We start from the raw sequence: 16,511 nt of genomic DNA, 5'->3' as shown, positions 1-16,511 counted from the left end.
CCACGACCCTGAACACGAACACCATGAGGAGTAGGGGTAGGAGTAGGAATAGGAGGAGTTTGAGTGTCGCCGCTCCCTCCCGATCTGAGTTCGGGTGCCCACCCATATCGGCCATCGGGGGAATCTTGGTCGTCCACCGGGTAAGGCCGGTAGCCACCCGAAATTTGAGAACCTTGGGTTTGAGGAGGGGTTGAGAATTGCGTTTTCGGACTAGGGAATGGTTGTGAGCCGAACCATTCGTGGTTCCAACCGCAGGAATCGGAGGGGTGATCGCCAGAGCCAAATAATTTTTTTGTAAGAGTGAAAGATTGAGAATTGATGAGAGAATTTAGATGAGAATTGTGTAGTGTGGTGAGAAATTATTTGTGTGGAAATGAGGGTATTTATAGATGAAAATGTGAATTTTGGGGAAAAGAATTGAAAAATAAATTAAAAGTGGAGAGAAAACGGATATAATTTATTGGGAAGTGGGAAAATATATTTTTTTTAATTAAAAAACAAATTTTCAACTTAAATTCGAATTTAAAAAAAAATTTGAAAATGTCGACGGCTATGCCGTTGGCCAATCCCGTCGCGCCACGTGAGCCTGCTCAGCGGCACGGACGTGCTCGATGCATCGAGCAGCGCCGCGCCAGCGGCAAGAGCGCAGCGTCGGACAGCGCGTTGCCACGCCAGCGACACGGACGCCGCCCGTCCCAACGATCACCGATGCGGATGCTCTAATATATATATATATATATATATATATATATATATATATATATAGAGTTGTGATCATATGATAACCCCTAATTTGTGTGATAACCCTATAACCAAATCTGGACTACACATATTTTCTAATCTTGTGGCTGAGATTCAAACTTAGATTTACTTCATAAAAAAGGCGCAGGGGGTAAATATGTCATTTCTCTCATTTTGCCATACCCTCTCCTTTACTGTGTCCGCCCCTGTACACGAGCTACAATAATTGCGAAAAAGGGTCCTAATAAAACCTTCTAGCTAGCTGAAAAATTGATCCGCCATAATTGTAAGGGTTACAAAATAGAGAAAACATGATATCATCTCACATACAGTTACGTGAAGACACATATCTGCACGAGTTTGGCCTAATGGTTTTGTTCATAAAAGTTGTTAAAAATCCCCCACAAACTAGACACGCAAGCGAGGTGACCCTATTTGACAACGAAAGAGAATTTGCATGATAGTAGTTTACAGTGACAAAACAAAAAAAAAAGAAAAAGGAAACCAGAAGAGCTCTTTTTTGCTCATCAACTCAATGCATTTCGTGTTTGTTCGAAGAAGATAAATATTTCCTTATTGGTGATAAAATGATAATTTTGCCGGATAGAATGATACTCTGAGTTGATAAAATGATAGTTTTGGTTAGATAGAATGATACTCTGAGTTGATAAAATGATAGTTTTTGCCGGATAGAATGATACTCTGAGTTGATAAAATGATAGTTTTGCCGGATAGAATGATACTCTGAGTTGATAAAATGATAGTTTTGCTTGATAGAATGATACTCTGAGTTGATAAAATGATAGTTTCAGAAAGTAAAATGATAGTTGCACTTTGATAAAATGATGGTTTCAGGGGATAAAATGATAGTTTCAGAAAGTAAAATGATAGTTTCAGAGTAAATTGATAGTTTCATAAGGTAAAATCCAAATCAAAACTGATAATCGAATCAGCTGCCATGTCGTATGCAATTTGAAATCGGACAAAAATTATGGAGAAATACGTGATTTTAAAACAGAAAAAAGTACTATTATATACAACTGAATTTGATTTTATAAGTATACATGTGAAATAGTTAATACTTAAAAAATTAAATTTTAAGCATTAACTATTTCACGTGCCATTTTAATTATTCAAAATATTGATTAAATATGATATTGAAAATGGTGAGTTGTGTGGACTCACTAATTCAAACCTCCATAATTTCGCGTGCCAGACTTTAATTGCATAGCAAAATATATGTAAACAAACTAACGAAATAGTAGTATATGTGTAATGTCGTATTATGCTTATTTATATTCATAGTAGTATTATGCTTCATTTTATCATTTGAAACTATCATTTTATCATTTCAAACTATCATTTTATCCACTGAAACTATCATTTGAAACTATCATTTTATCATTTTATCATTTGAAACTATCATTTTATCATTTGAAACTATCATTTTATCATTTGAAACTATCATTTTATCATTTGAAACTATCATTTTATCCACTGAAACTATCATTTTATCCCCTGAAACTATCATTTTATCAAGTGCAACTATCATTTTATCAAGTGCAACTATTATTTATCTCTTGAAACTATCATTTTATCAAGTGCAACTATCATTTTACATTCTGAAACTATCATTTTATCCCCTGAAATTATCATTTTATCAAGTGCAACTATCATTTTATCCCCTGAAACTATCATTTTATCAAGTGCAACTATCATTTTACATTCTGAAACTATCATTTTATCCCCTGAAACTATCATTTTATCAAGTGCAACTATCATTTTACCTTCTGAAACTATCATTTTATCCCCTGAAACTATCATAATGTGATTCCTCCCAAAATATAAAGTCATTTACATGTTTGACTAAAACTGTGATTGCTGTATAATTTTCTAATTATAAACATCGTCAACAAATTTCAGTTAATTCCCTTAAAAAGAAAAAAAAAGAAAAAGAAAAAGAGAAACAAATTAAAGAGACGACAATGGCGGTATAAAGTCTAGCTCCACCATGTAACGGTGGGTTCCTCCTCCTCTTTCTCTCGCTTTCTCTCTCACACACTAACACGCACTTGCTTTTTATGCTCTCTCCACGCCGCTGTCGAAATTGTGCCGTTGAAGCATTGGGCACATTTCCCCCAATTTCGACTGCTTTTGCTGCTTAAGAAGACCGGTGAATTTTGCTCTGTGAAATGGCTGATACTGATAGCGTCGTTTCTCATCATCGGAGAATGATTCATCAAGTTTGAACTTCTTCTCATCATTTCGCGGCAGATTGTGAGTGGAAGTGTTTGAGAGAGCGAGGTCAAGCTTCATAACGAAATGACAATTTTGCCCTTATATAACCGAAATATGATAGTTTTATTTGATAAAATGATAGTTTTGTTAGATTAAATCTAGACCACATATTTTAAAAATGTGTGGTGGAGATTTAGTTATAGAGTTATTACATAAATTGGGGTTATCATTATAATGCACCCCTATATATATACATATATATATATATGGGGATGTATTCATTTCCTTTTTGTATCTTTTGTTTTTTGTTCTTTTTAATCTCAGCCTCACGATTTTGTCATCCGACGGTTAGATTGGTGCCACGTGTCATTTAATAATGCAGATTTTCAGTTGAATAATGCACACCGGCTAATAATGCACAATTATTGTGTAATAATGCAGATTTTCAGTTGAATAATGCACACCGACTAATAATGCACCATTATAGTGTAATAATGCTGATCATCTGGACCGTTGATGAATGAGATCTAACGGCCTATATTAAGAAGAATAAAGGATCTAAAGGATGAATAGGAGAATAACGCTCCCCTATATATATATATATATATATATATATATATATATATATATATATATAAATAGTTTTTGGTAAAGAAAGCATTCACATGATTATGCAGTTTGGGAACTCCTCAACTATGGCAATGCAGGGTCCACTTGTAACTCATGAGAGAAATGCTGCTTTAGACTTTACGAAGTAGACTAGTTTTTATATGAAATTGTGGAACTTTGTAGAGTAGACTAGTTTGTTTTTGTTACTGTGATTACTAATCTTGCCCACACATGGCAAGTGAGCACATGCCACAGACAATTTAAGTGGTAGCAATTTTTATTCTTTGTTTTCTTTGTTACAAAATTTTGGCTATCGTTTTGTTTTAGTAATTCGTGAATGTGACACCCCAATAGGCCTAGGCCAAGGCCTAGGCCAAGGCAAGCCAATTTAAAAACGGTCATCCTATTCTTGATAGAACCATTTATTTGGCGCGTATTACCTTCGTCTTTTAAAAATAATAACTATTTTTATTTTAATCCAATTTTTAAAATTAGACACTTTCTATTTTAGAAAACATTAATATTTTTAATGAAGTGAAACTCATTCGTCATTAATAATAATTCAATAATTTTGTAATCTATCTCTCCTAGTATTTTTCTAATTATGTATTAAAAGTGGTGTCATTTCAAAAATTTCTATATTTAAATGACAGAGATAGTATATTAAGATTATACAATGTATAATGTCATCTTTAATTATAAGTACAATATTAAGTTTGTATGATAATAGTATTATCACATTGAAATATGGATATATTACTAAGAAAACCTCTTATATCCCACTTAGGAATATTATTATTAAAAAATTGGTTTCTTTAGTTTTTTTACATGAAAATCTATAATAGATTCAATGATGTAATAAATGAATTCAGGGTTGTGATATATATGCAAAATTTGATCTGAATGTCAAAATTTAAAATAAAAAAATGAAGGTTATTTTCAGATATCACAGATCATTTTTAGAGTATGTTTATCATTTTAGAAAATTCGGGTTTAAAAACACAGAGATGACTCGAGGTGTCCACGGTTTCGGAACCGACGGTTACGGTTCAGAACCGCCGGTTTCGGTTTTTGAAATTGTCGAACCGGAATCAAACCGCGAGAGTGTTTCGCGGTTACAAAACCGCCGATTTCGGTTTCAGTTCCGAACCGGCGGTTTTCCGGTGATTTTTTTACGATTTTTCACGATTCCGAACCACCAATTTTCAGCGGTTTTTGCGGTTTCGGCTCGATTTCACAGTTTTCCGACGGTTTTTCGCTGTTCCGGCATGGTTTCGGTTCGAAATCTTTTGAACCTGAACCGAACCACGGTTCTAAAATCAACGGTTTCGGTTCGAGTAAATTCTCACGGTTTGGGTTCGAAACCGTAATCGGCTGTTAGGATTTCACGGTTAACCGCCGGAACCGGAAACCTTGGGCACCTCTAGAGATGACCTTAAACGATTTAAAAAAGTCTGCGTATGTTTCAAATCGAATTTTATAAAATGAACTAAAAGTATCTTCTAACAAATGACATTCGTATTGTCTAAAATTGACCTTCCGTATTTTTAATTATGCAGTTTGACATATAACTTGACTTTTATTTTGATCACAATTATGACCAGGCATGCTATTTTAAAAGTTTAAGTCCTAATAGACCTCACAAATAAATGAACATATTGCTTATATCTTAAAAATGATATTTTTGGCTTGTTTCTTAAAAATAGAAAATTTTCATTTTAGAAAATTTTCTCTTTCTAATAAGGTGATCTATTTTTTACTAACACACTTTTTTTTTCATTTTATATCTCTTATTTTATCAATTTTATATTAAAATTTGTACCATTTCAAAAGTTTAGGAAACATAAGGAGTATTATTTTCATGCTATTTTACAAGTTCATCCTAAAAGACCACACAAATAAATAAACACATTGCTTATATTATTTCTGACGTAAATCTTTTTTTTTTGTCATAATATATATCATCAAAAGTCCCAATAAGTGGAAGAGGGTTTTTCTCTAATAAGTGCCAATAAAAATGGTGTTAAAACTGGTAATAGTAGTGGACACCATTGGTATGCGATAAGTGATTGACTGGGACAATAATTGTAACACAAAATTTGAAAACTTTCATTTTAATTGTTTTCAAAATATTACTCAAATGATGTCCACATTCCTCAACCATTTTGGATTCTTCTCAAGTTTTCTTCAATTTTTTATTTTATGTATAGTGTTTTGCAACTTATACACCAATTCTATTATAAGGAAAAAACAACCAGCAATTTATTTGTATGGTACCTATTTATCAATCCAATTAGCTTTAGTCACAATCAACCTCAAATTGAATTAGAGGTCCATTATTTTGGTTTTTGGTCCAGATGCTAAGAGTACCAATTATACTTAGATTTCCCCACCATCACCCATTATTCTTCATGTAAATTCCAACACCCTTTTGTATAATAATAATAATAATAATAATAATAATAATAATAATAATAATAATAATAATAATAATGGTAATGATAATAATAATAATAATAAGTTGAAATAAAATACATTGGAATTATAAGTAAAAAATTGTACTTATTGAAAGTGATTGATAACGGCTTATACGCTGAAAAATATTTGGTGGAGTATATTACCAAGTGAAAAAAATAATGATAGACATACATTTTTGCATTCTTCAATTGACTCACGCCTATAGCCAATTTTAGTAATTTGTTTCTCAATACAACAAAAGGGGGCTTTTAATGAGCATAGACTTTGCTAGCTAATTAAGTACCGGTCACCCAACGAACACATTTACTCCTTCCGTCCACGATTTAAAGAACCCTTTTACCATTTTGGTTTTTTCCAAACCATTTACTTTATTTCATTTATAGTATGCGGATCCTATATCTCACTATCTTTTTACACCTACAATCTAATATAAAACTAATATTTTAAATGAGACTCACATTCTACTCACTTTCTCTATTTACTTTTCTTCACAAAGCCAAAGCAATTCAGTTTAAAAAGGGTAAAATTTCGAGAATTATCGAGCACCAACGTGCTTAGTATTTGTCATACGCCATCAGTACTTGCCGAGCAAAAGGCCATGTGCTTCGCCTTTTTAGTAGTGCAAACAAATCGGAAAACGAGAATTTAGATACTTACATCATAGGATTCAAATCCTACCACATCTAAACCTACTCCACATTATAAAAATCCATTACTAATTTATTATTATGATCCACTAGGATCTATTATCCCATCATATTTTCTAATCTAACCCAAATTATATTTGAACTTTAAATTTGAACCAATTAAATAGAGGGTTGATCCCACCAATCAGAAAAAAAAAAGTCTCACTCTTCACCTTAAAGGTCAAGGAAGAGGGTTGACAAGTGAAACAAAAATAAAAATATAACTAACTCATATCAATGTAAAAAAAAACTAAAATCACTATATAAATCTCATAAACCTAATCTTGTATATTTCTCCTCCTATCACCAATTAATAATATGATGAAATCTCATAAACTTCTATCACCAAACTCTCCTGAACGTAAATGTTATTTCATTGTGAGTATATGAGGCCCTTTTACAGTTGGATTAAAATTCCTACAACCATAATTACCTATATGGGTGAAATAACCAAACGATGAGTACATTAAATAATTAAAAATAGCATTAAACTTTGAGAAATAAATACTACTTAACAATTTGATTTACATCACTCGCAATTAGCATACACTACAAAAAACTTACTGTAGTATTTACATATCACCACAGTGCTCGGTAATATAAGGAGTACAAAAAATTACTAACAAAATACTCCATTTTTGTTGTAAATATTCAATAACTTAGTGATAAACCCGTAAATACTCGGTAATTCTATTTTAGCGAGCACTTTGCCTATTTTAACGCTTTTGTAGGTTTTTTGTTACACTAATCCCAAAAAGAATATTATCTACAAAAATACCATATTGCAAAGGGATAACTGCCTTAAAAGTCATCAACTTTGCCCGAATTTCGGTTTTTCCCACGAGCTTTAAAATTGGCGTATAAAGTCACGAACTTTGCATTTTGTCTAGTATTTCCCAACCCGACCCGACCCTGTGTTTTCCGGCAGCTCAAAATCCTATGTGGCATGCCTGAATATTGACGTGTCCGGCATCGGAAAATCGTAAAACGACGTCGTTTCATCCCTTTTCAAAGGCCCCAAAATGACGTCGTTTCACGCACAACCATCTGCGGCTCCAGCCCCTCCGACAGGCATCGCCCCACGACGGCCTCCATGTCCTCGGGGAACAGATTGTCGAGCAACCCGTCAGTGGCGGCGACCACGACGTCGCCGCTCTGGACCTCCACCGCCATCTCCTCCGCCGCCCCGGCCCCTCTCTCAACCTCCCCTCGAGCTGATAAGGCGCGTTGAACCCCCACACCTGCGCCGGAGACCTGCTCCGAGGCCCCACCGCCAAAGCCAGAGGCGGTTGAAGCTCCTCTCATTCCACCTCCCGCGGCGGAAGAGAAGTCCGCGGTTGATGACTGCAAAGCCCTTGCCACAGTTGAAAGTAATTCCCTTGAATTCGACCTCTTACTTGTAATTCAGGCTAAATTATTGCAGGAATTGAACTGATTTACAGTTGGTTCAAAACTATTGATTTCCTTTTCTGTTGAAATTTCGACGTTATTTTGGGGATAAGTTGTATGAGAGGAACAATTACTTTGTGAGTAATTTCTGTTTGTATTGCCAGAGCCTGAAAAAATTGAGGAGAGTAAACGTGATCACTATGGAGCCGCTATCGCCGACGTTCGCCGCCCGGAGGCGGTTTCCGGCGAGCGAGAGGATGCAGACGGTGCTCGATCCGAATTCACTATTTTGTTATTTGTTTTTTAATTTTATTTTTTAATTTTTTTTTATTTTTTCACATTCACTAAATGTTGTCCATCTAAGCGGCCACGAGACGCCACGTCATTTAAAAACGACACGTCAGCTCACCATTTCGCCGGAAAACCAATCATGGGAAATCGGCGACAAAATGCAAAGTTCGTGACTTTATACGCCAATTTTGAAGCTCGTGGGAAAAACCGGAATTCGGACAAAGTTGATGACTTTTAAGGCAGTTATCCCTATTGCAAATGGCTAACGCGATAAACCCAATGTAAGAGATAAGTTTGAGACTTTTAGAAATGATCCTTCAAATTCAAATTATATGCCCCACGGCCCCAACTCAACCAACTAGATTATGTGACAAATAGTTATTGGTAAAATGATCATATTTATATGAGGATATAGACTGCAAATGTAGGATTAATAAAAGCATACATAAACTTAAACGAGTGTGCTCCGTTCACTTAAAATGCCAATTCGGTTAAAGTATAAAATTCTCCATATTTAATTTTCAGTCACTTGGAAAATAAATAATTAAACCAACTTGTCAATTATTGCTATCACTAGCACGTCATTGTCAAGCTCATACCTTTGAAAGACATTTAGAGAAAATGACAAAAATGGAAAGAAAAATATTTAATGTATAAAAGGAAAAACAATATTTAATGCAAATAGTGAAGGTGTATCGTGACTGATTATCACGTTTTTCACAACCATGGTTTACATTTATTACTATCATTATCAATATGAATTACAAATTAAATTCAGAATGTATAATCTAAGGCCCTTGGGCAATTGTCAACCACACATTTTCTATTTTTATGAGCTCAAATGGAAAAGTTAAATTATAATCCTTTTAAAAAATTAAAATAGAAACTAGGAACCATAAATTTTATGTTAAACATGTATGAATTCATTGTAAAAGTATATTAATTCAAAATTTGAAACTCTTATTTTTATCCAAGACCACAAATTAATTTTACAGAGTGATGATCTATTTAATTATATTTAAAATGAAGTGGTGAGTATGATTAAATATCATAGTAGGAAAAAAAAAGTGAAAAGGGAATGGGAAAAAGTGTGGAGTAGATTTTGGAAGCGGTGTGGGCGATATATATGAAGTCGCATTCATGGTGGACACGCGTTGAAGGCCACCCCACACATGTCTATTTATTAAATTTATGTTCTTTCAACATAAAATGGGCGATATTTGTGATTATTTTATTGGTGCAAGTGCAACATAATATTGTTCATAGATTTGTATTTGTTGGTCGATACTACTCCCGGAATAGGTGTTTCTAAATTTAGGGCATTAGTACCTCCCCACCTACAGTGGGGCGCCCCAAGGCGCACCACGTTATCATTTTTTTAATATTTATAAAATCTATACGAATTTAAAAAAAAATAATACATTAAAATACGAATTTCATAAACTTCATTTCATTTAATAAAAATTAATACATTACAATGCGAATTAAAAAAAACGCAAACTCAGCGACGGCGGTTACGAGCCCACACTTCTTCAATCATGTCACTCATGAGCTGTGCATGCTCCTGTTGGTTGCGCATTGAGGTCTGTCTAGATAGAACCTCTTCGAAGCCTAACGGTAACCCTCTATCGGGTGTGTCGGTCGATGTGCCGGAAGAGCTAGATGCACGGCCGTCTTCATTCCAGTCGGTGATGCTTCCGCCTTCACTCTCGACTATCATGTTGTGCATGATTATGCACGCATATATGACATCGGCCATGACTTCCTTGTACCAGAAACGAGCCGGCCCTTTCACAATTGCCCACCGTGATTGGAGCACCCCAAATGCCCGCTCGACATCCTTCCGCGCCGCCTCCTGCTTTTGCACAAATAAAACCCTCTTCTCACCAATTGGGCAGCTGACCGTCTTTAGGAAAACTGGCCACCGTGGGTAGATGCCATCGGCCAAGTAGTACCCCATATGGTATTGGCGTCTGTTGGCAGTGAACTCGATGGCCGGGCCGTTGCCGTTACATTGGTCGGTGAAGAGGGTGGATGAGTTGAGGATGTTGATGTCGTTGTTCGACCCGGCTACGCCGAAGTAAGCATGCCAGATCCAGAGCCGATGGTCAGCGACGGCTTCGAGGATCATCGTCGGGTGGCTGCCCTTGTATCCACTTGTGAATTGGCCTCTCCACGCCGTCGGACAATTCTTCCACTCCCAGTGCATACAGTCGATGCTCCCGAGCATCCCGGGAAACCCGTGCGCCCTCTCGTGCATCTGCATCAGACCCTGGCAATCAGTGGTTGTCGGCTTGCGCAAATATGTGTCGCCATAGGCCTCTACTATCCCCCGACAAAAGCTCTTCAGACACTCGCGGCCTGTAGTCTCCCCACAGTGGAGGTACTCGTCAAAAAGGTCCGCCGTGGTGCCGTATGCCAACTGACGAATAGCAGTCGTGCACTTTTGCAATGGTGTAAGGCCGGGTTTCCCGATGCCGTCCTCCCGAAACGTGAAGTATTCATCACGTGAAGACAATGTATGAACAATGCTGAGAAATAGGTACCTAGACATTCTAAACCGGCGGCGGAAAACAGTCGGGCCCCATCGCAGTTGATCGGCAAAATAGTCTTCAACCAGACGTCTGTAAGCTTCCTGGTGGTCGCGTCGGACATACGACCTATGTCGAATAGGCCAATGGACTTGCTCAGCCGCCGCTGCCGCCGCCGCAGCCATCGCCTCCTTCTCGCGCTGCATTTGCGCATAGCATGCCGCCATGGTCTCTTCAACGACTGCATCTAATGCTTCGTCAAGCGAACCACCGGATTTAGACGAACTAGAACTATTGGTGTCGTCACCGAGATTCATTTTGGTTGGATGTAGAGAGAGAATATGTAAAGAGATAGTCGATATGTTCGTATGCACAACTGAATGAGAAACGAGATTTAAATAGAAAATCAAAACCGCGTGCCATCGTCCGAGTCGATTGTCCGCGACCTCCACAATGGGGCGGACGATGGCGCGGACGATGACCATCGTCCGCGGCCATCGTCCGCGACTGCCGCAATGGGGCGGACGATGGCGCGGACGATGGCCATCGTCCGCGCTATCCTCCGCGACCGAAGTATAGGGCGCGACTATCGTCCGCGCCCTATGGCACGCACCCTCAATGGGTGCGGACGATGCATGGCGCGGACGATGCGCGCCATCAGGCGTGCCATCGTCCGCCCATTGCGGATGCTCTTATGGTTTTGTTAGGATTAGAGACATAATTGAGCTTACCATTTGTATTTAGTTCTTATACCTATCTAATTAACCGAAACTTTTATAAAATTATCTCCTAAACCTTATAAAATTACGAAAACCAAAATTATAAATATGTTTATTTGACTAATATGGAGGAATTGAATCTGTATACAACCCATAAAGTTATACTCTTATCTCTTAAAAATATTAAGAGCATCCGCAGCGGTGCTCGCTGCGGAGGACGGCGTCCATGCCGCTGGCACGACACGCCCCTATCCGCTGTTGTGCTCTTGCCAATGGCACGGCTCTGCTCGATACATAGAGCACGTCCGTGCCACTGAGCAGGGCGACGTGACACGTTTTTATTGGCCGTTGGCATTTTCATTTTTTTTAATCGAAAATAATACCAAAAAAAAAAAAATATTTTCGAATTTCCAAAAATATAGCCGTTTTATTACCGGTTTTTAAATTTTTTTTGAAAAATTTTAAAAAATTTTAATCCTAAAATCATCTATAAATACACACATTCATCATCAATTTAGGCGAAATTCGGCCACAAGTAATGAGTTTTTTTAATTTTATAAATTTAATTATATAATTTTTAGGATTTAAATTATGTAATTTTTAATTTTTAAGACTTTAATTATGAAATTTTTAATTTTTTTTGTAATTTTTAATAGTATTTCGGCTATTTTTAATGCATTTTAATATTGTGGAAATGTTTTTATTTAAATTGAATAATAGAATGGTGGGACCCTTGAGCATGTCTTTTCGGAAGAGCATGAATGTGGGTATTGTGCTCTTGGGGAAGAGCAGGGAGTAAAAAATTAATAAAAGTGGGTCCGGGCCTGCACGGATGTGGATGCTCTAAATTTAAGGACATTGATACGAGTATATCTATGGAATATTCCATATCTCTATTATTTCATATATTATTGATTTAGCGTATCTTTCCTATTTCTTGATCACTAAGTTAGGTTATTAGGGAGTATTATAAAATAGGAATCATTGAAGAAATACAATTTATCTCTTTATCGTCTTTTATTTTCTGCAATTTACTTTTCCGTCTTTGTTCATTAGTTGCTCGACGGAATTCCTTCCGCGAACGGACCTCCTTTATCTGGCGATTTCTCGCCATTATTCTCCGGTACGAGTTTACTCTATCGTCTAGTGCTTTCATTTCGTGATTAGTTTTAATATAAAATGCATAAAATAGAAGAAATAAAAATAAAGTGAATAGAGTATTATTTTGAGAACCATTTTCTAAAAGAGAAAAATTAATAAAAAAAATGTGACTATTATTTGAAAAAAGACGAATGAATATGTTATTGTTAACTACTCCCTGTTTATTTATAAAACCGTTGTACTATCATACTATAATTCTGAAATAAAATAGGGAACTTTTTCATATTTTCTCCAATGTTCTTGGGTGAAAATTTTGGATTGGGACCGGATATCATGCACCTTTTTACTTCAGTAAATTCAAAAAGTCACATCATGATTTACACATGAGAGTAAACAAGCCTATATAAACTCAATAAATTAGTAACACGCATAATTATCGCCAACAATAATAAACGATCAAAAATTTTATTATAAAAAATATTGCATGGCTAAGCTTCACTTTAATTTCCCCAAATGGGGCCACGCCCACTAAGCCCTCGCCACGTGTCCGCCTCTCCTGCCTATTTATGCATGCTTCGCTGCCCTTCCTTTCAAACAAACACACACTTGTTTCGCTCTGCAAATACCACCATTACTCTCCCCTTTTTCCCCAAATCAGAGATTCAAAATGTTTATCGAGAGCTTCAAAGTCGACAGCCCCAACGTGAATTACACAGAGACCGAGATTCACTCTGTCTACAGCTACGACACCACCGAGCTCGTTCACGAGAACAAAAATGGCTCTTACCAGTGGACCGTCAAGCCCAAAACTGTTCAATACGAGTTCAGAACCGACGCCCGTGTCCCTAAATTAGGGTAATTTTAATTTTATTTTTTTCTGTATAATGGATTTTTTTAATGATGGAATTGAATTTTAATTTAATTTTGTTGTAGGGTTATGCTTGTTGGGTGGGGAGGGAACAACGGCTCAACTCTGACTGCTGGCGTCATCGCTAATCGCGAGTGAGTTTCTCTCTTCTTCTTTTTTTCTATTTAATTTCATGAATATTCGATTTTGATGAAGAATCAGGGAAAAGATTGAATTTTTGAAAGATCTGTGATGAAAATTGAGAAATGGAATGTGTGAATGTTGAATCAGGGGGATTTCGTGGGCGACGAAGGATAAGGTGCAGCAGGCTAACTATTTCGGGTCACTGACCCAGGCTTCGTCTATTCGGGTCGGGTCATTCAATGGGGAAGAGATTTATGCTCCCTTCAAAAGTTTGCTCCCAATGGTATGTATATTTCTCTATCCTTTTAATCACCTTGTTTTGTTGTTTAATTGCCTAATGTGGAATTTACATATGGAATTCGTTCGTTTCAAAAAAAAGAGTAATGATTGAATTGAATGGAATAGGTGAACCCGGACGACATCGTTTTTGGGGGATGGGACATAAGCGACATGAATTTGGGGGATGCAATGGGGAGGGCTAAAGTGCTAGACATTGATCTTCAAAGGCAGCTCCGGCCCTACATGGAGCACATGGTCCCGCTCCCGGGGATCTACAACGCGGATTTCATCGCAGCCAATCAGGGGGCGCGTGCCAACAACTTGATCAAGGGGACCAAGAAGGAGCAAGTCCAGCAAGTCATCAAAGACATAAGGGAGTTTAAGGAGAAGAACAAGGTTGACAGGGTGGTGGTGCTGTGGACCGCCAACACCGAGAGGTACAGCAACGTGGTTGTCGGCCTCAACGACACGACTGAGAATTTGATGGCCTCGTTGGAGAGGAATGAATCCGAGATCTCCCCCTCCACCCTGTTTGGAATTGCTTGTGTTCTTGAGAATGTGCCTTTTATCAACGGGAGCCCACAAAACACATTCGTCCCGGGGCTGATTGAGCTGGCTATTAGTAGGAACACTTTGATTGGCGGAGATGATTTCAAGAGTGGACAGACTAAGATGAAATCTGCTCTAGTTGATTTCCTAGTTGGGGCTGGTATTAAGGTATTCATAATTAAATCATCAAGAACCACAATTTGTTCAAAATCACTCATTTCTAATGTTACATTTTGTGTATTGAAGCCAACCTCAATAGTGAGTTACAATCACTTGGGAAACAACGACGGAATGAACCTCTCCGCCCCTCAAACCTTCCGCTCCAAGGAGATCTCAAAGAGCAACGTCGTGGATGACATGGTTGCTAGCAACGGCATCCTCTATGAGCCTGGCGAACACCCTGACCATGTTGTTGTTATTAAGGTACTACTCCCTCCGTCCCCGGTTTACCATTTTTGGCGTATTATAGTAGTAGTAGTAGTATACTTGTGTGCATTGTTTATATAGTTGAAAAGAAGGTTTATAAATAGTATGATATGATTTTGTAGTATGTGCCGTATGTGGGAGATAGTAAGAGGGCAATGGATGAGTACACGTCGGAGATCTTCTTGGGAGGCAAAAGCACCATAGTAATGCACAACACTTGTGAGGACTCTCTGCTTGCAGCTCCCATCATTCTAGACTTGGTCCTTCTTGCTGAGCTTAGCACTCGAATTCAGCTTAAAGCCGAAGACGAGGTTAATTACTAATACTCAACACTAATTTTATAGTAAATCATATTTTTTCATAATCACTCACTTTAACTTGTTATTGCAGACAAAATTCCACTCTTTCCACCCTGTGGCCACCATCCTGAGCTATCTGACCAAGGCCCCTCTTGTAAGTACACTACAAAAACTCTCTTTTCTCCGTAATCATGACTAAGACGGCTTGCGACTATATTGCGTTACGTGTAGATAAGAAAAGAAAAATGTGGTCCATGTTCAAACAAGTTGATGATATATACTCTTAATTGATGTGTATGGATAGGTGCCTCCCGGGACACCGGTGGTGAACGCCTTGTCGAAGCAGCGGGCCATGCTGGAGAACATATTTAGGGCTTGCGTTGGATTGGCTCCCGAAAACAACATGATTTTGGAATACAAGTGAACATGGTAGCTTCAACAAATTTATCATCCTTTTCTTATCTGTTACTCTTATTATAAGACTGCCTTTTCCCTTTAATTTTCTTTCCTATTAGTCTATTTTTTTCCTAGCTATTGCAAGTGTATTTTATTTGCTGTAGCTCTTTCTGAGCCTATCCATCTCGTCTGTATGTAACTATTGCTCTTATTTCCAAGTTAATCTGTTCAATTCAGAGAAAAGTGTTATTAAATGGCCTTTGTATTAGTACGTCATTTTCTGTATACATTCATACATTGGAGATGGCTTCCTCATTAAAAAGTAGATGAACAATCATTATACAAATTAACTGAAAGTAAAATGAAATCGTGGCTTGGAACTTATGATTGTAAAAGTTATAAAGTGGCGACCAGGCTAAATATATTCGGTGTATATTATTATTTTTATTTTTATTTTTATTTTTATTTTTATTTTTATTTTTATTTTTATTTAAACATATACTACTGATACTAAACTGCAATAATTATATAAAAGTAAATTGGCTTAGAATGATGCGAAAAATCCTCTCGAATCCAGCTGAATACAGTTTGTTTTTGGATTTATTCTTTGCCATCATCATATCATTAGTACTACTAGTTTAAAAATTGGCTGATTTAAGATTTAGGATAGCCTGGCCCATTTATCTCACGGAATAAGAGCATCCGCAGCGGTGGCGAAAGACGCCACCGCCGTCCGCGCCGTTGGCAAGGCGCAGGACCGCCGCCGCTGCAGCCGCGCCGCTGGCACG

General features: G+C 37.2%; 1 protein-coding gene across 1 annotated transcript; it reads left to right on the top strand.

The window, feature by feature from the left end:
• The first annotated feature begins 13,366 nt into the window (after window positions 1–13,366).
• LOC121773493 (inositol-3-phosphate synthase-like) lies at window positions 13,367–15,977 on the top strand. The gene is made up of 8 exons (XM_042170364.1): window positions 13,367–13,638; window positions 13,717–13,785; window positions 13,922–14,057; window positions 14,180–14,770; window positions 14,849–15,025; window positions 15,151–15,339; window positions 15,419–15,481; window positions 15,632–15,977. Exons 1-8 carry the CDS (start codon window positions 13,451–13,453, stop codon window positions 15,749–15,751), a joined length of 1,533 nt encoding a protein of 510 aa, XP_042026298.1. The 5' UTR covers window positions 13,367–13,450; the 3' UTR covers window positions 15,752–15,977.
• The last annotated feature ends 534 nt before the right edge of the window (window positions 15,978–16,511 follow it).

The sequence above is a fragment of the Salvia splendens genome, chromosome 17 (genome assembly GCF_004379255.2).
Source record: "Salvia splendens isolate huo1 chromosome 17, SspV2, whole genome shotgun sequence".
NCBI classification, from domain to species: Eukaryota; Viridiplantae; Streptophyta; class Magnoliopsida; order Lamiales; family Lamiaceae; genus Salvia; species Salvia splendens.
Note: the sequence above shows the minus strand (reverse complement) of the source record. Positions and strands in the feature narration are given on the sequence as shown.

What these genes read in the sequence shown, in the direction of transcription:
- LOC121773493 (XM_042170364.1), top strand. Translation starts at nt 13,451, where the DNA reads ATGTTTATCGAGAGCTTCAAAGTCGACAGCCCCAACGTGAATTACACA. An exon ending in GCCCGTGTCCCTAAATTAGG is followed by an intron (nt 13,639 to 13,716) that starts GTAATTTTAATT and finishes ATTTTGTTGTAG; the next exon opens with GGTTATGCTTGTTGGGTGGG. An exon ending in ACCATGTTGTTGTTATTAAG is followed by an intron (nt 15,026 to 15,150) that starts GTACTACTCCCT and finishes ATGATTTTGTAG; the next exon opens with TATGTGCCGTATGTGGGAGA.